General features: G+C 40.3%; 1 protein-coding gene across 2 annotated transcripts; it reads left to right on the top strand.

Annotated features, from left to right (window-relative positions):
• Positions 1-827: 827 nt before the first annotated feature.
• SLC30A4 (solute carrier family 30 member 4) lies at positions 828-18,515 on the top strand. 2 transcript variants are annotated; one of them, XM_050903661.1, is made up of 7 exons: positions 834-1,326; positions 6,337-6,483; positions 11,943-12,096; positions 12,359-12,572; positions 12,875-12,980; positions 15,326-15,460; positions 16,134-18,515. In XM_050903661.1, exons 1-7 carry the CDS (start codon positions 936-938, stop codon positions 16,286-16,288), a joined length of 1,302 nt encoding a protein of 433 aa, XP_050759618.1. In that variant the 5' UTR covers positions 834-935; the 3' UTR covers positions 16,289-18,515. The 2 variants fall into 2 exon arrangements, with proteins under 2 accessions (XP_050759619.1, XP_050759618.1); XM_050903662.1 differs by lacking the exons at positions 11,943-12,096; positions 12,359-12,572; positions 12,875-12,980; positions 15,326-15,460; positions 16,134-18,515 and adding an exon at positions 11,576-11,730 and having other exon boundaries at positions 828-1,326.
• Positions 18,516-19,261: the final 746 nt, after the last annotated feature.

The raw sequence follows: 19,261 nt of genomic DNA, 5'->3' as shown, positions 1-19,261 counted from the left end.
CTCTACCTCGCATGACGTTTATCCACCGAACACAAACGCACACAGGGACGGGAACAGCCTGTCGGACTACCACGAGGGAAGCGTGGGTGCCGCAAGGCCGGGCGCTGCTGACCGCCACCGCACCGGGCGACCCCCCGCGCCCTCCGAGCTCCGCGCCCGCGCCCGGCCCCGCGCAGCGCAGCGCGGCCCCGCCACCACCACCTCCGCGGTCAGTGCAGGGCGCGGCGAGACGGCGGGAGCGGGGCTCGAACCCGCGGCCGTCCTGTGCGGGCGGCGCAAGCGCAGTGCCGGCGGGGGCCGCGGCGGTCCGCGGGCGCGCAGGGGATGCCGGCTGCCGTCTGTCGGTCCGGCCCCTCCGCGCCCACTGCTGCCGCCCCCCGCGGGGCTGGCCCGGGGGCAGCGCCGGGCGCGGGAGCGCGCACAGATTTCGGCTGAGGCGCGGTCCCCGCCCGCGGCGATGCCCGGAGCGCGGCGCTGATGGATGTGACGTGCACGGCGGCGGCGGCGGCGGCGCTCCCCCTGCGCCGGCAGGGAGGCGGCCCTGCGCCCGGCGCCGCCTGCCCGGCCGCGCCGTGACCGGGGCTGCGCCGGCTGCACGCGGCGGGGAGACGGGCTCCGCGGGGTGGCCCGGGGCTCCGGGAGTGACAGCGCCCGCGGTGCCTCACAGCTCGGTGCCGGGCGCGGAGGCGGGGGGGGGCCGCCAGTGCCGGGAGGCGGTGGAGGGGATCAGTAGCGCCGGGGCGCTTCGCGGCAGAGCCCCGCGTTGCGTTCCGGCGGGCCTGCGCCGGGCCCGCGCCGGGCCCGGCGGGGCGATGTAGGCACATGCCCTGACGGGACGGCGAGCGGACGGGCGCCGCCTACGACGGGGAGCTGCGCCAGCGGAGCCGCCCGCGGCGGATCGGCCGCACTCGGCGAGGCCCCCGGGCGCCGCCGCTATGGCTGGGCCCGGCCTCTGGACGAGCATCAAGTCCCTGCTGCGGAGGAGCGAGGACCCCTTGTTCCTGAACGACTCCAGTGCCTTTGACTTCTCGGACGAGGTGGGGGACGAGGACTTCCCCAGGTTTAACAAGCTGCGAGTCGTGGTCTCGGACGACGCCTCGGAGACGGCCCCGGAGACGCCGGTGAACGGGGCGCCCCTGGGCCTCCCCTCCGACGACGAGTCCCTGCTGGACCGGGACATGGCCCTGCGCAGCGCCCGGGCCGGCCGGCCGGACGCCTGCAGCAGCTGCAGCAGCCGGCGGGAGCGCTCCAAGCAGAGGAAGGTGAAGAAGCGGCTGACGCTCGCTGCCCTCCTCTACCTCCTCTTCATGACGGGGGAGCTCATAGGTGAGTCGGGGGCTTTTTTTGCCGTCTCTCTGGCCCGGGTGCTTCGCAGCCTGTTAGGCTGCTCCGGCCTTGGTTTTAAATATTTACTAAGAGAAACCCTCTGTCATTTAGAGAGATCAGAGAGATTATCTGCAAGTTCAGAGAGTGAGAAGGAGCAAAGTCCACCTGTGTTTTCCATGCAAGAAAAGAAAGAGGAATTTGCAAGTTCCCTTACCTGAATCTCCTCAATCCCCCCAAATGGCATAAAATATGCATTTTTTGGTATGTCTAACGGCTTTTTGTTTCTCCTTGTAAGTTTCTCTTACAAGTTTGTAAAGTGTTTTTAGCAAGGGAGAAGCGGCATTTTATTACAGACGTAAATAAAAGATGAACAATTTCATCCTCAGTATTTGTTAATTACTGCCGTAAAATCTTGCTGTGTTTGCAACAAGAGAAGAAGAGGGAAATACAGTTTCTAAGTGTGACATTTACCATAATAACAAAACTAACATTGGGGGGTGCTTGCCCTTATTTACCAGATACAGCAATACACGCTGTAACTTACAACTGAAAGGACAAATCCTGAGCTATCAGTAACAATCCAGTGAAGAAGCCACTCTCTTGACAACTTCCTGATGTCCTACTGTGCTCTGGACTAGCATATGCTCTATCCAGACATAAATCATATCAGCAAAGTCAATTAAAATAATAGGTATTTTAACACTTCGCATTACAACACATAAGAATACCAAGTAGTTTGATTAAATTCTTTGTGGTTTTTGTTTGTTAGTACTTGGCAGAAGTATGGTGGGTTTTTACCTGGAAATTTGTTCCTATATAAGCATCTGATTGTTGTTGCTCAGAAGAATGAATCTGGTGCTCAAGTTCAGCTTTTATTGCTCCCTCATAAAGACATGCTATCATTTGCTATCCAGGTTGAAGAGAACCTGTGCATTATACAGCAGTCTGTGCAAAACGACTGTGCTTTATTTAATAGGCTATAGGAGCATAGGCTTGAAATGAAATTAAATTTGAAGGTCCCTTGGATGCGTAGATGAGCTATTAAATGTTATACCTTCGCCATTATCTAATCATTTTTACAAAGGATGGTATTTATCTTTTAATCTCTGTTCACTTATCACTATCAGTGTCCTGTTACCATCTGTCTTTTGGATAGATGGTATAGATTTTGTCCATGCCATTCAGTGCAAGCGTCTGCTTGGTGCTACTCAGCCTCCTGAAGAATACTTAAACTCTCTCATCCCCTTTCCCCTGATTTGAAGTAGTGGGGAGCATTACACAGTGCCAGTACATTGATGTGTATGTTGAGCCAGGTCTCTCTAGCAGCTATAACAATTAACTGCTTTTAAATTGCTTTCATTTTAACATACAAGTCTAAATCAGAGCTAATCAGATGAACTATTTGCCATAATTCACCAGGGAAAAAAAAAAAGAAATCAAGTCACAAAAACTTTCTGGAACTAAAGAACAGAGATGCCTCAGGTACAGTAACATGGGACCTACATCCTCCTCCTCACCTATGCAAATTTGTTCAGTAACGACTGAAGATCATGACATTTGCTTGTGTGAAGTGAGCTCGTGCTCTTGGATCATTTGTCCTAGGACAGTTGTGAATTGTATCTTTAAGACAGAAACTTCTACAAGATGGATAGGGAGCAAAATCATTGCTTGAGTATAAATGATACAGTTTGTCCCACATATGTAGAAAAAAATCCCTAGGAGAAATGGTCCGTTTTTCAGAGAGAGACCAGAATACTGACTATATCTGCACCAGTTTTATTTGTGGCCTTATTTCAGGCACGTGGGTTAATGGAAAAAAGTGGTTTTGTCCTTCAACATCTCTCAGTGTGTGGTTAGTCATTAATAATACTGCCACAAGACATCAGCTTATCATGGATAAGGCACTTTGCATCAAACCTGTTGCAGGGATCTGGTTGAATGCCTCCATTTGCCCTCTGGCTCTGTTTTTTTCTCTGGCTGAGATTTTGGTTCACCATGAACTCAGGTAAATTTGATAAGCAACATAGTGTTGTATCTCAGATGTAGACATCCTTTAACATGAGAGTGATTTTATTTGAATGTATTCATAACAGAGTTCTGATATATGCTGAATTTAGTTCATCTGAAAGGCCCCTTACTGAATAATATGTCTGAGCTGTTGGCAGCTTGATGCCGAAGTCACTAAAGAGTGTATCTGTTATGGGCTTCGGATACGATTCACGCTGTTGTAGACCTCCCAATAGCTAGTGCAGGGAGGGCTCCAGAAATAATAGGTGTTGAGAGTAAAAATACTCTCTCATCACTGTCACATCATCTGTTTTTTCTCTCTTACAGCCAGGACTTCTGCAGGCTCAGCTCAGGGTGGCAAATTTGGCTGTACAAAGCGTTAGTACTGTAGTGTGGGCTCATTCTCCTCAGGTTTATGTATGCTATTATCAGCCCTATTTCATTATTTGGGCACTGAGGCAGACAGCACTAAGGGCCAGACCCATAAAATATTCAGGCATCCAACTTCCACAGAGAACAAATAGAGGACTTGGTATCTCTGTACTTTTGTGGATCTTGACCTGAATGACTTGTCGTAGGGCAAGTAATCAGCAGCAGAACAAGTAATTAAAGATGGAGCCCTCAAGTCCTGGGTCAGTGCCCTACATTTATTTCACTCCAGCCCTGTATTGTGTTCTGTCTGGTTGGTTTCAAATTTTGGAACTTTTTAAATTGATGTGTACCCTATTTGGGAAACTTTGTTTGATCATATAGGACATTTTAACTGACTTCTTTCTATGATCTTTGACAGATTTGAGTTTCTGAGAAAAAGGCAGAAAACCCTATCAGACAATTAATTTGTTCAGTAAAAATCTTTCTACTGTCTGTTACCAGTGTCAAGATGAAGGAAATCTTGTTTCAGCACTTTTTTTGTGAAATCTTGATTGACATATTTTTTCCAAAGTATAGCCAAGCTCATTACCCCAGCCCACCTTAGTGTCGGTTGTTTGATTTGATGAACAGTCATTGTAAAAGTCAGATAACAACTTACACTTTGTGGGAACCATTTTGCATCAAGAAATGAAAAACATATTGAAAGTCCTAGTTAGCTTTTCTGACAGGGTTTTGATGTTTTCAGCTATGTTTAGAGATTTCTAATTAATAGTCCATGAGGAGGACTACTGTCCTTCATGGGTCACTGAAAACAGTGGTGAGCCATCAAGCTGTCTATTTGTAAAGGTTATAGATGTCTTTTTTTTTTTCCGAAGTTGCCAATTGTGTTTAAACAGCCCTTAGGCAGTACCTTTAACCAAGCAATGAACCGATACATTTGGAAACAGAGAACCTTTGATTTCAGAATTCCATAAATCTCAGTTATGTTTTCTTAATCCACATGCTGCATTACAATTAGCTTCAGTACCTGTCCTTCTTTATCATTTTATTTTTAAAGTCTTTAAGTGAGAGGCTAGCGGAAATAGAATTGACTCATCTTGGACTGAAGTGATTCTCAAAATTAATACATGTGAATTAACATACATACTTCAAATGATCATACATGTAAACTACTGAATTGAATTGTTTCTTCTGTGTTGATTATAAAAGAGGCTGAGTTGCACATTTCTAAGTCATATTTTTTTTAAATTATGTGAGAATACAAATTAATTCAGGAAGGAAAGGCATAACATTTTACTCAAAAAGCTGCTGAATTGCTAAATCTTAAAAACTCATTATTTTTGAGCTGTGATGGCCTTTGGAAAATTTCAGCCTCAGAAGAATTTGAGAAACTTAGGAACAACTGAAGAAGGGGGGATGGAGGAAAGGAACGGGTTGAAATGTGGTGTATTTGGTAGTTACCCACAGTACAAGCAATACTACAGTATCAGCCATGCTGCTTGTGTTTGGCTGGGGAGGAGAGTGTAGCTCTGTCTGCAGGTGTGTACATACAAACACCCACAGCCCCACACCGGTTTTATGACTAGTCTTGAAAGCAATCAGCCAGTTGTGAATTTCCCTTTGCTATTTCCTCATGGTCAGCCTCTTCACTAAGACAGTTTTAACCGTATACGAAGATACCTTTACTCAAAATGTTAGTTGGAGCCTCAAGCCTGCCAAATGGCATGCCAGCTGCACGCTTTGCTCAGTAGAATTTACAGGCTGAATGACAATCTCAAGGTAAAAAGAGAAACTAAATCACAGCTGAGCTGACACTAAAGATTTGATCTTTTCTGAGAAAATGGGCTTACCTTCAGGCGTATGGAAGACAACGCAGCCTGTCCTTGATTCCCCTTTGGATAAAGGATGCTTAAGAGAGGCACGCATTGTTTAAATCTCTCATCCATCCAATAGTAGCATTAGCAATTGAATTGGAACGAAGATATTAACCTTTGATCTGAGGTTATTTGTCTCAATGCAGCTCATAATTATGAGAAAAAATTATGGTAATAAATAACAAAGAAGAACGCTGTGCAAGTGAAAGTCATTGTCTGCAATATATATTGGCAGAACTTATACAGCCCTGCCAGGACAGGGAATAATGACGCTTAAAAGATAATGTAATAAAAATAAAAAGGGGGCAGGGTAAATTTCCTTGCCATTGAGTCATTGAATTTCTGTCCCTGTTCTGTAATGTAAAAATATTTAACAGATGTAGTTTAATAAAAGGATCAGCTGATTAAACACATATGCAATAATATATAGAGAAAAGATACAAAACTATTTTGGGCCTGATCTTGCAAACGTTATGATGCAAGTAGTCTCTGTGAGAATAACAGGAGTGAATCCTTTCTATGTTACTCTTAACAGAAAGCACACTTCACTGCACTTGTAACTATGGTAGCTTTAAATTATAGCATGGCATTTTGATTGTAATGGCAACCCCTCCCCCCCCGCTTAGTGATTATAAGAAGGGCTCTCATGCACTTGATGCAGTTCTGAAAAAAACCAAAAAACTCTAAGCTGTGCCAAGAGGATATTATCTAGAATCATTAATGCCATGCGTCCTGACTTCTCCAACTTTGTTTTCAGGTGGATATGTTGCTAACAGTCTAGCAATTATGACAGATGCACTTCATATGTTAACTGACCTTAGCGGTATTATTTTGACCCTGCTTGCTCTCTGGCTGTCTGCAAAATCTCCCACAAAGAGGTTCACTTTTGGATTTCATCGCTTAGGTATGTAGATATCAGCTTTTGCTATTAACAGAGTATTTTAAGCAACAACTGTAAAGATCACCTAATTCTAGAAGAATAGGTAACTAGAAACAAAGTAGCAACAAACCTAAAAGTTGCTTTATGTTTAACACCCTGACTCTAATGTCCTTTCACTGGTCATTGTGGATCCACTACATAGGTTGCATTGCCACAAGGGAATAGATAATAAAAAAATAAATTTTTAAATTTTAAACCTCAGCCAAAAGTGAAGTTTGGTGGCAGAGTTTCACTCACTGGGGACAGGATGAGTCTCTCCATCTCTGTGGAACTAGGACTTAGCAGGTTCAGAGTTAAATTCCGAATGCTTGATTCATCTTCCATCTTAAAGAGGAAGGTTGGGGAATTGGATACACAGTGACATTGTAAATATGACTTCCTACAAATGAACCATGGCCAAAAAATTTAAAAAGGGTTCAGAGGAGGGAAGCTGTCCTCAGCAAGAACAAGGGTGGATACGCAGCTGTGTTTCACAGCCCATCCATAGTTACTGGGCTGTTGCATTAGGTCAGGGCCCTGTGCACCTTTGTGCTTTGGAACTGAAGCTGTTGAGCAAAAGAGGGACACATTCTTTGGTCACTCACGGCTGTACCACTGTTACTGCTTGTGTGACACACTGAGGAGCTTGTTGGTGCAGGAGCTGTACATGTCAGTCAGTTGTTGTTCACAAGAGATTATTGCCAGTGCCCAGGATTTACAAAGTCCCATTGACTTCAGTAGAATTATGAGACTGGAAAAAGGTCCTATTCACTGTGAAAAATGACATCTTAATCCAGAACTAAAAAGTTCTGTAGAGCGTATTATCAGGACTCTGCCCTGCCAGAAGCTGCATAAATCAGTATTTCTCTTGCGCTCCCAAACCACACAAAGCAGAATTCAAAATGCCCCATGGTTTGCAATACAGTAAGTTACTTAACCTCTGCCCATTTTAGGTGTCTGTAAAAAGAAGTATAAACAGAATTAGGTGCTAAACCTTGGAAGGGTATTTTCAGGATTCATTACTTCATGTTTGGAAATGTAATGGTGATAAAGGGTATTCTCATGTGGTTGCTAACTGGATATAATAATTCATAATATACAGCTGCAGGTCTTGTAGACATTTTACCAAAAGCTTCAACCTTTATTTTTCATGAAATAGATAATTTCTAGTGTCACAGTTTGCTATGTCTGCTCCATACATTCTATCGCGTATATTTTTCAAAGAATTTCAAAGTCTTGTGTAGTCATTATTTGCAATTCTTATTTTGGCTGCTAAAACAGCAGTAGAATTCAGCAACTCCATCACTCCTAGTCATCTGTCATCAGTTAGTCACTAATGCATGAATGCATAACTCTGTACACTAGCAAAGATCTTTGGGGCTTTAGCAAGAAAGCATTAACAATGCCAGCACTTCCCATTACAAACTTTTCTTTCAAGAGGTTTTAATTTTGCAATAGGAGCTCCCCTAATACTGAAACCTGACCTTGCAGGTATGCCCCTCGCATTTGCTTATACTCTCCAGAAGGATGTTTGCTAGTATTTATACATACTTTAACCCTATTTAAAAATCATTTGAGTAGTTTATATGTCTTTGTAACTTTTCTAAAACCAAATAGTACACACATTGAACATGCCATGGCCTAGCTTAAAACAGGAGTTAAGAAAAAGAAAAGAAACTTACTTAACCATTAAAATCTTACTCAGTTCTGTAAATTTTCACTGACTTTTCAATTAATTTGAGGGCTCCATAGCACTTTGCAAACACAAATCCCTGAGGATTCCTGCCACCTCACTTTTTGGTTGGGTTTTTTTTTTTTTTTTTTCCATTTTACTGCCAAGAAAAATATTGGCCAAACTGATCCAGTGGTGGCCCATGGGCCGGATCTGGCGCATAGAATTAGTCCGTATCGCCCGCCATCTTCTCCCTGGGCACCATCTTCTCCCTGGAAGAAGCTACAGGGAGCAGCTTCTCAGTTCTGCAACAATTACTCTTCCTTTTCTGCTGCCCAGTGCCAGTAGGCGGTCAAACACTAGAACACGTTGTGGAGTCTCCACAGTTGGAAATACTCAGATCCCAACTGGACGCAGCCCTGAGCAACCTGCTGTAGCTGACCCTGCTTTGAGCAGGGCTACACAGTTTAGGAGGAGATATCCCCTGTGTGTCCAGCGCTGCAATAAAGAATACCTGCTTAATAGTCCCTAGACCATTGCGTCTTTGATTTCAGCCTTTCACGGCAACACAGGGGTTCCTTTCTACCTCAGCTGTTCTGTGTGAGTAGCAGCGGTGCAGTTCTCTCTGTAGGAGGAGGAGGACTAGAGCCTAGGGGTGGTGGGAAGAATTTCTGTGGCTGCAGTGAGGAAGGCTAAGTGGGTAAAGGCCCTGCAAGAGACACCCAAACCTTGACCTAGGCTCTGCAAGTACAGAAGATGGGATGGTTCAAAATTACTATACAGTTTTTTTAAAGTCACGTTTGTGAAATTTATTTGCCTGATTTTAGGCACCCAGTCTGAACGCCACGGCCTGAGTGCCCAGTTTCACACATCAGTGAATGCTGGCAATGGAACAAAGCTGCTTCTAGGGTATATCCTCACTGTAACACATTTTTCCAAATAACCTATATGTAAGAAGCTTGTCAGCAAATAATATGAGCTCAACAATAGCTTGAATTTCATGAGAGAGATGTTAAAAGATGACAGAATGTTAAAAATAGGGTACAGATTGAGCATCTCTCAGAGAAAAAATGTGGAGCATTTGTTTAAAGCTGGGAATACATTCAAGAACTATCTCATCGCTTACCTGCTTTGCATTAAGTTTTAAGATAACCTATACATACAGTAAGCATGAAACCATTCTAATGAACAATGTTTCTGGTGCTCATTATCACTTTTGTTTGCAGAACGATGAATTTTCAAACTCATTCCCATAAACACTGCATTGTAAAGACAACAGACCTATTAGTTGTCTAGTCAAATTCCAGGATGAAATTAGCACTAGTTTTAATTTATTTGAATTCTCTTTGAATACATAATATGTACGCTCCATCTTCAGTTTTATTCCATTTTCAGTGGTGAAAAGGAAGCTGACATTCAGGAATGGGTTAGAAAAGTGAATACAAAATAATGGAAATTGCAGTCATGTCTAAGAAGGATTATATTCTTGAAGCCAAAAATAGTTCTGTTTCACCACCAAGTGGAGATACCTCCTTCTCAGCAAGACACTGAGCAGATTTAAGCATAGATATGGAACCTGGCATTTTTCCATTGCTGCAGAGACAATGTTAGTAATGACAGAATCAGTCAGTCCACTGAGACAGTGCATAGTTCATTTCACAAGAAGTGAAAGATCTCGGCACAAATCTACAATACTGACAGGACAATGACTCTGTGAAAGAAACTGCAAGGAAAACACTGGTTTCCGTTGCAGAAAACATCTTTTTAGATTGTAAAACCACAATATGTTATTTCTCTGGTAAATGCTAATGTGCTATGGCTTCACAAATTTTTTAAAAAGCATTCTGGAAAACCTAAGCAATGTACTGGTTTTTTTTAAGGCTGTTGCCCTGAATAATATATGCTTTGTAAAGAACACTACCACCTGCATGGATATTTCCAGGATTTTCATGTTGCTCTGAAATCATGTGAGATTGTGACAGTTGCCTTTCAGAGCCTTGTTACTGCCTGGTAATGCTGGTACTCATCCAGGCATCGACACACTACTGAACAGCTGAATGCGTTGGTGTGAGTTTCTTCTCCCATAATGATGTTAAAAATTCAGTGTATGGATCAAGTGATTTTAGTGATATTAAAATGCTTATATAGCTGCATGTTTTTTACTGTAATATTAAATAAATAAAATTAAGGCAGTTCTGTGTTAGAAATTACACCTTCTGCAGTAACCAAAGTTGTACTACACACTGACAGATTCAAAGCAGAGGGAGAACTGAGGCAATTCTCAGATCAGTATTCTCAAAGCTATGGTATAGCCAGAAGCAGAATTTTGCCCTTACTGGGGAATAAATCAGGGCAACATGTGCAGAACAAGGGGGAAGAACAACCATTACAATTCCAAGTAAATTAATTCCAACTCTGATCTTTGAATTCACACAGGAAGGCTAAGATCCCAATGATCCATCTGGCAAGTGACAGTAATAAGCATTACACATAATGATTACAGATTACTCAGGCATGGCTGCGGATTTACATGCAATACAATGGAGCTAGCATTAAGGTTTTCCCAGTGCTTTTTGTAAAGCCCTGTATTAGCTTGCTTATGACTGAGACAGTCTTTTAACTGGGCCAGTGTTTCCTCTGTCAGGTATCTTGCCTTTTTTTAAGTTTCAGCTGTAACAGGGCAATCATTTTCAGAATATGAAGCTAGAGGGTAAAAGTATGTTTATGTTAAAAAGAATCTAGTGACCCATTTGGAAATACCTATATTCTTTATAGTAGGACCTTGAAACTGTAGTGTGGACTCATCCTCCTCAGGTTTATGTATGCTATTACCAGCCCAATTTCATGACTTGGGTACTGAGGCAGACAGCACTAAGGTCCTGACCCATAAAATATTCAGGCCTATTTACCTCACATCAGAACAGCAGGAGCCTTGTAGAGAGCTGTAACTACTTTCCACAGTTGTAAATGGCAGCAGAAGGTGCAAGACAATGAAATATTAGGAGTTTTTATTAACCTTCTAATTTTCTCTTTATTTAGATGTATGTACCCTTTTGAAAGTCCCTGCTGATCAGATAAAATTCCTACACCAAAATGTTGGTCATAACACTCTTACTTTTGTGAAATAAGAGTATTTGGTAAACATTAGGTAATGTTAAAACAGCATATTACAGCAATACAGAAACTTACATTAAGCAATCTTTCATAGCTGAAATCTGCAATAAATAACATGTATGTACACATACGTCAAGAAGCTTAGGAGTAATATGTCTGACAAGTTTGTACTGTTCAGTTTCTTCTCTATAATTTCTTCTCCATCCTAAATACAAAAGGATATATAAAAGTCATTTCTAAATACAACTTAATACTGTGGACACTTGAAATCAAGCTTTCTCTTGTTTGTAGGTGGGCTGGTGATGTTTGAGATCACCGATCTTCCTCTCCCCTGGACAGGGCCTTTGTCTGCGACTTCTCAGGCAAAGGTTCTGGCTTGTCCGAAGAAGTCACAGTCATTGCCCATGCAGAAGTTTTCAGAGAAAACATAATTTGAGGGATACACTGACAGGGAAGTGTGAAGGAGTTGATTAGAACAAACTCCATTTGTTAATCCTATTTTACAAGTTTTATTTACTGCACAACTTGTTAGTTGTGCATTAGGGTTATAATATGCATAAAATAGTTAAAATAATTAAGGCTCTGTCCACATTCTAATTTGGAAATAGAAATAGATCTGAGACTCACTTTTGTAATGTTGTTTCCTTTCTGTTTGCAGAAGTATTGTCAGCCATCATTAGTGTATTGCTGGTCTATATCCTTATGGCATTCCTCTTGTATGAAGCTGTTGAAAGAACTATCCATATGGACTATGAAATAAATGGCGATATCATGCTGATTACAGCAGCCGTTGGTGTTGCAGTTAACTTAATGTAAGATCTCCCTTTCTCTCCATTAACACTCATAAATGTATTTCTGAATAAGCTGCTAATTCATTCATGGCTTGTAACTTTCTCATGGGATGTAATTTTGCTGGACCTCTTCATTTTCATGAATAAGACAAGAAATGATACTGAGTATTACTTTTTCAATTCTTTGGTTTAAACGGAAAGAAAAAGAAAAAAGCAACAAAAAACCCCACCCAGCAAATGCTAAAGCCTGTTTCTTGGAGTGTTTTTCTTCTTTCACTTTCAGAATGGGGTTTTTGCTGAATCAATCTGGCCACCTTCACTCCCACTCCCATTCCCACCCTCACTCTCACGTACCTCAGTCGAACTCTCCTAACACAGTCCACAGCAGTAGCCATGGACACAGCAGCCTTGCCGTGAGAGCAGCATTTGTACATGCCCTTGGGGACCTGGTACAAAGTATTGGTGTGCTCGTAGCTGCATACATCATACGCTTTAAGGTAAGGAATGGCTAGTCTTTGAGGCAGGGTGGAATTTTTTTTATTTCAACTCCAGTGATTAAATTAAAAAGGGACTTGTTTTTGTCAGTGATTAGAAAAATGCTTTGTGATATTCTATTATAAGCTTCATACATTCATGCAAAATAAGCAAAGACTATCTCTATTATGTATTTTGTAACTAGTCAAACAAAAAGAAATATTCATGAAAGTTGGAGCTAGAAGTAACTGCATTTTCTGAGTCACATTTTTATAAGTGAGCTTATTTTCATACATCCTTTAACACTTCGGAACTTCCCTTGCAGCCAGAATACAAGATTGCTGATCCTATATGTACATATGTATTCTCCATACTGGTAGTTTTGACAACAGTTCGAATTCTTTGTGACACAGGAGTTATTATTCTGGAAGGTAAGATCTGTGCACAGTCTGCAGTACTTTACATGTCAAATACCAGTGAGCATTGGCACTTTTTTGACATCACAATCATCATTTCTAACAACGCGTATTGTGTCTGGAGACCTGTTTATCCTGCTGCTGCTTTAGTCTGTTGGTTCTTGATGGCTCATCTAAGTTGTAGCAGTCTTTAAGTGTCTTTGACCTCTTCAAGAATGACACAAGTCCTAGCTCTGCTCACACTTCACCATCAGGAGATGGTAAAGTGAAATGTACAGAACTTTCTTGCGTGTCTGCAGTGGCTGTCAGCTAAACTAAGTGAACGTTTGCCCAGACTCAGTTCTAGACTTTCACTTTAATTACTTGTAAAATTAAAGTGAATGTGAATGCATGTAAAAGGAGGAAGCAAGCTTAGGCCAAATGGCTGGACAGGTGGTTCATGCCTGTCCTGTCTTCCCCTTTTCCACAAGGGCTGTTGTATTACTTGTGTGCTTCTACTGTTACCATAGGGGAAGCTACAGGTAAAGAGTGGTGTAAAAAGGAAGAAGAAAAAAAAAGGAAAGAAAAAGCTGAACATAAGCTGAAGAATCTTACCTCATGTGGTGACTTAGAGGGAAAGATGCCAGCAACATTCTTTGCATTATCATAGCTAACATGCCAACTATTACTGCTTGATCTAGTACTTATACCTTATGAAAGTGAAGATGTTAGGGATGGGAGAAAAATCCTAGGTTTTAGCTGCACCTTCCTAGCCGTCTCATGTGAGCTACTTTACTTTTATTATGTTGTGAGGTTAAATCAAGGACCTCAAAATCTTCAATGTCAAGTGCTTTTGCTGTCATTTAGGAGAAAAAAAAAAAAAAATCCAACAAAATGGAAATTCACCAAGAAGGCAAAAATGGTGAAATTTGCTTAAGAAACCTCAATTAGCTCCAAGGCAATAGCTAAGATTTAGCTGAAGAAAACAGGTAAGACAAACTAATGGTGTATCAGATTCCAGATATTTTGAGTTGTAGCTGTTTGCATAGGCGTCCCAGTTGTCAGAAAAATCTCTGAATTAATGATGTTATTAAAGTGATGATAGGTGGGCTTTATGTATGCTAGGGAATTTTTCCAACTCAAATTCAGGATCTCCAGAGAATGGACTTGCATTTATATTGGAAACTACTGCTACAACATCAAGGTCCTTGGAGTGGTATCAGCTTTCAGTATTACAAGTTTCATCATTATACTAGGAATGCTAAATTAAAAACTTCAATGATTATCTAATACAAACAATGAGATTCTAGCTTTTAATATAGGTTTATAAGGCAGCATGGAAGTCTATCAATAGCATGATGTGAGATATCAAAATTTAAGTCCATGTTTCCTGGGAAAAGAAAGCTGTAGAAATAATACCAGGCACTTAGCTAGTTATTTATCAGCTAAATAATTTTTGATGGTCTTCACTAGAAGGAAAATTTTGTTTAATATGAGACAATCCTAGACACTGAACTTTCAAAAGAGATGGTACTGGAACTAACATAATTTAAAAGACAGTAAGGCATCAGGTTCAGAAAGGAGTCATCCAAAAATTCTGAAGAAATTTGAGAAGCAAGTGGCTGAACTCCTCATAGTATATATAATCAAACTCCATAAAATTGGAAGATAAGCAGTAAAAAGCTATGATAGAAATAAAACTATTCAGAAACAGAGTTTATTCAATATTTTTGTACTAGTTTTTGACCCATGTTGATCATCTAAAATTTTGATTCTGCCCTTTGTACAGCTAAAGGGTGGAGTACGGAAGCTATCGAGGTGCTGTAGCTGCTGAAAATACTCCGTCCAGAAGGACTTTGTCAGTGCAATCATTGATTTGCAAAGATGCCACGCTGTAAGACAAAAGTCATGTGTGTTAACCACTGCAGATGGATTACTATGCGCATTTGAAAATGATACCAGTTACCTGAAGAGAGAAATTTCAGGAGACAGCAGGAGACAGGCCCTAGCATTTTGTTTTTAGATTCTGATCTTAAGAGTCTGGTCTAAGCAGTTAGTAGGGGTTAGAAGCTGCAGTAAAGTTGTCTACACAAGTACATTGCTCTAAAGGATCTAATGCTGGCTATTGCCAGAGAGCGGATTCTGGACAGGACAAATTACATTTGAGACAACACTGCAATTTCTGTACAAATTCTGTATCCATACTGGACTTCATATGCCCATTTGCATATTCTTCTCTATTGATAACTTGGAAGTTAGTAATCACTTCCAACAGCACAAATTATAAACTCTTCTGACACTGAGATCTGTCATGACATTTTAAAGGCCACTGAGAGTTTGCAGAAGACAGAATTAATTTTATCTCATGTTTGGTATCACAGGAGTTCCAAGGCATTTAAATGTGGATCGCATTAAGGAAGACTTGATGAAAATTGAAGATGTTTATTCTATAGAAGATTTAAATGTTTGGTCTCTCACTGCAGGAAAAACAACTGCCATAGTCCACTTGCAACTAGGTAAGCTGCTGTATAGCATAAATCTAAATTAAATCTAAGCATAGGAAAAAAACTCACTTTCTCTTCATATTGGTACTTAAGTTGAACCAGGAAATACCATTCTGGGAAAAAAAAAAAATCTACCAACTGTGGTTTTGTACAGTGAGGTACAGAACCCATTGGCCCAGAAAGACACAGTGTAAATGAAAATTGTGCAAAGAAAATATATTCATACTGAGACATACAATACAGATTCTTTGGGTAGGGGAAAAAAAAAAATTCTCCTCAGAAATTCCCTTATTTTGTCCAGGGAAAGACAGAGTGAAGTTCTCATGTGGAACAATCTGACATATGAAAAATAAATATGTTTTGCCAAAACATGTGCTGATTTAGACATCTAACAGTACCATGAATATTCATTCTTAGTAAGAAAGCTAAATTTTTTTGGGGGGGTGGGAGGTGGTGTCTAACACACACAGTTTTATCAAGATGTGATTCTAGTTAGAGGATATAGACCTAAAGATGTAAAATAATGTACACAGAGTACATAGTGACCACAGAACAATATTAAATTAATAAATGAATGTGAACAAAGATTATTCTAGTTGGTAACACTGTGATAAATTTGAGAACAGCTGGATTGTCAAGGTTTCTTGAGGAGTGAATTCTATTAATTATTTTCTTGATTTTCTAGTTCCTGGTAGTTCATCTAAATGGGAGGAAGTTCAGTCCAAGGCCCGACAACTGCTGCTGAACACATTCGGAATGTACAAGTGCTCTGTCCAGCTTCAGAGTTACAAACAGGAAATAAGCAAAACCTGTGCAAGTTGTCAGAGTTCCAGTGCCTAATTTCATATGTTTTGGGAACTGCTGCCTTATTCTTTATCTTGTAGTCAAAGACTGAGAGCAATAAATGCAAAATGAAAATGATCAAATAGAAACCATTAATATGTGGATTTGTACCATGTAACACGCAGCAGGGAGAACAGGTGCTGCAAAAAGTGCAGTGGTTGCCCTACAGAACATGTATTTCACTCTCTCCCTTGTACTGGTTTATTCAATTTATTATGATTTTGAGACAAAGCTGTTTTCAGATTATTGTTTACAAACTGCATTATGGCTCTGCAGATACCTCACAAATTACAGTCCAATATTGTCCTTTAATAACTATGTACCACAAAGTACCTGCACTCCAAATGGAGCATCAAGTATTCAGTATTTCAGTTAAAGTCTCTAAAGCTGATCATGCCAGGGTTCCATAATATGTCATGACCCCTGAATTCATTATACCGTATTTTTGCAATAGTAATTTTCATACAGTATCTTAAACTATAATGCATACAGTGCTAGTTGAATTCTTTTGGAAACTGTCTCTTTGGAGACACTGTGAAATACAGAATTTACTGTACCCAGACCAGAAAGTTAGCTTTAATCTGGGCATTCAGAGATCCAGACAGGAAGATCCTTGCCCAGACTTCTGGTATTTAACTAGAGACCCAACACTGGACCCAAAGTGTTTTAAGTGATCAGTTATCTTTAATGTATTTTAGAATAGGGTTTATACGTTAGAAACAGGTTATTTATTTTACAAAGTTTTGACTTGTAAGATGAATTTATTATTAATGATCTTGAATGTCTAAACCAACATTTGATTCACATTAAAAGGCCAGTTGATTAGCATGCATTCTAATTATAATTAATAAATGTCCTGTAATTGATCATTTTTCCATGATTGTTTTGTTTTAAAAGTCAAATGATAGAAACTATGCCTGACATGGAGATACTCTCAAACACAATCTACAGACGTGCAAAATACACGCATCTAACAGGCAAGTGGGGAGCAGAAGTTTTAGATGTGTACTATTCCCTCAGTCACAGATCTCTGACCTTTTAATCTTTGCTTTGAGCACAGTACGGCAGTATCCTGACAGGAATGCCGCTGCAATAGCAGTCCCCACTACTTAGCTTTATGAATAAAGCAAAATCCAAGCAAGCTCAGTAACCTAATGGTGTTGGACAGCAATACCGTAATACTGCGTTGGACAACAATATCATAACAACCTACGGAGGTAGAAACGCCTTTTCTTATTTATAGAGGGATGAGGCAATTTGAAAAGACTATTTATTCATCCGGACACCTCAAAGTCCACAAAACTGAATTGCGTAGCCTCATGGTGGAATCCCTGTACTTTGAATATACACAGGATAATAAAACCTGACACTAAGCTATCGTACACCTCCAAGCTCAGATTTACGGCTGCTTCTGAAGTCATTTGCATTGAAGAAGCTAAGGGCAACAAGAATATGACCTGCAAAGTTCAGAAGATGGGAAGAACTTGGCTTAAAATATTTTTTGCTTATTCTGTGCTTCGTTCTTTATCAAAGTGTCAGAACTTCCACTGACATCAAAAGTAGTTCTCTGTGTGGATCAGAAAGGAAAATTTTTGCCCAATAATGGATATTGTGATATTCAGCTGTGAATACTTAAGCTATTGTCTGTTTTGAAACTTGCTAGGGTTTCACATATTCATCAGGCTGATTTACACCTGCAATTGGTGGTAACAATCTTGGCTTCTTTTCTCCCCTTTTTTGAGGTAGGGGTCACATGATGAATTTTTATTGGTGAAAACTGACAGCACAGTATTAATTTGGACAAAGTGCACATAACACTGGATTATGTTTGTTCTAGCAAGAAATGGGAACACTTTAGTACAGCATGGGAGCACATACAGCTCAGAGGCAAAGTAGCACTGTACTTGGGAAATTAATGCTTCAATACAAACACTATCATTAATTAAGCCATATCACAGTTCATGAAAAACATGCATCCCATCCTTACAAACTTACTGGAAAAAAAATACCACAAACAAACAACAGGTATTTTGCACATACAAATACTCAAATAGGTTTTAATTAAATTGGAGTTTGCAGTCGATGTAATTAGAAGTTCAAGTACAGTAGACATGTATTGTATTTGGAGTTTTTTAATAATTTACTACACATTTGTTTAATTGAAGAAAAAAGCAGAAGTGTGTTGCTTTATTGTGGGTTTTATTAAATCAATTATTAAACTTCACATTGTTGTCTTATGAAATATTTGTATTGCTGTCTCTTATCATCTTTGATTCTTACAGCAGCTGTTTTTTGAAATGTCCAAACACTGAAGCTTAACTCAGTTTGGAGATGCTATATATAGAATGAATTATGTCTCCCTCTTTAGTCAGAACAATTTAAGTCTGGTTATTTCCCATGCAATAATTGCACTTTAAAAAATATAAGCTGACAAAGTATGGTGAAGGATCAGTTGTAAAGCAACTGGCAAAACATTCTTGAAACCCTACATTCACCCTTGAGGGGCCCTTGTTATCAAGGTCTATAGACTGGAAGGAGTTCAGAGAAAAAGCAACAGAAGATGAGAATAAAGAATAAAAGAATCAATGCTCAGGGAGACTCTGAAGCGTACATTCCCTGTTTTAAGGTCTAACTAAACTCACATAGAAATTTATATCTGTGTGGCCTACCTCTAATCCTTTTCTTACTTCTTTATGAATTATTCAGGGGACAGGTTGTCTGGCACTGCTATGTTTAATGTAAGAATCCAGTATTTTTCTGAATCTGCTATTAATCAACATCAAAAGGAATATGCATATTATAACTTATAATACTCCAAGTGATGGAATAAAAGAGCACAACAGAACTATAAAAATAACCAAGTAGAAATAATTAGTACACTTACTTATAAGGATAGAGAAATATTCAGAAAATAATGTTGATTTGCAAACAAACTACCAGGAATTGATGATCTAGGAACAATAACAGTAC

The sequence above is a fragment of the Gymnogyps californianus genome, chromosome 11, assembly GCF_018139145.2.
Source record: "Gymnogyps californianus isolate 813 chromosome 11, ASM1813914v2, whole genome shotgun sequence".
In the NCBI taxonomy this organism is placed as follows: domain Eukaryota; kingdom Metazoa; phylum Chordata; class Aves; order Accipitriformes; family Cathartidae; genus Gymnogyps; species Gymnogyps californianus.
This window is presented reverse-complemented; position numbering and strand designations above follow the sequence as displayed.

Excerpts from the sequence above, each read along its gene's own strand:
- SLC30A4 (XM_050903661.1), top strand. The coding sequence starts at position 936 with ATGGCTGGGCCCGGCCTCTGGACGAGCATCAAGTCCCTGCTGCGGAGG. Across the intron at positions 1,327-6,336 it reads CATGACGGGGGAGCTCATAG|GTGGATATGTTGCTAACAGT; the intron begins GTGAGTCGGGGG and ends CTTTGTTTTCAG. Across the intron at positions 12,981-15,325 it reads AGGAGTTATTATTCTGGAAG|GAGTTCCAAGGCATTTAAAT; the intron begins GTAAGATCTGTG and ends TTGGTATCACAG.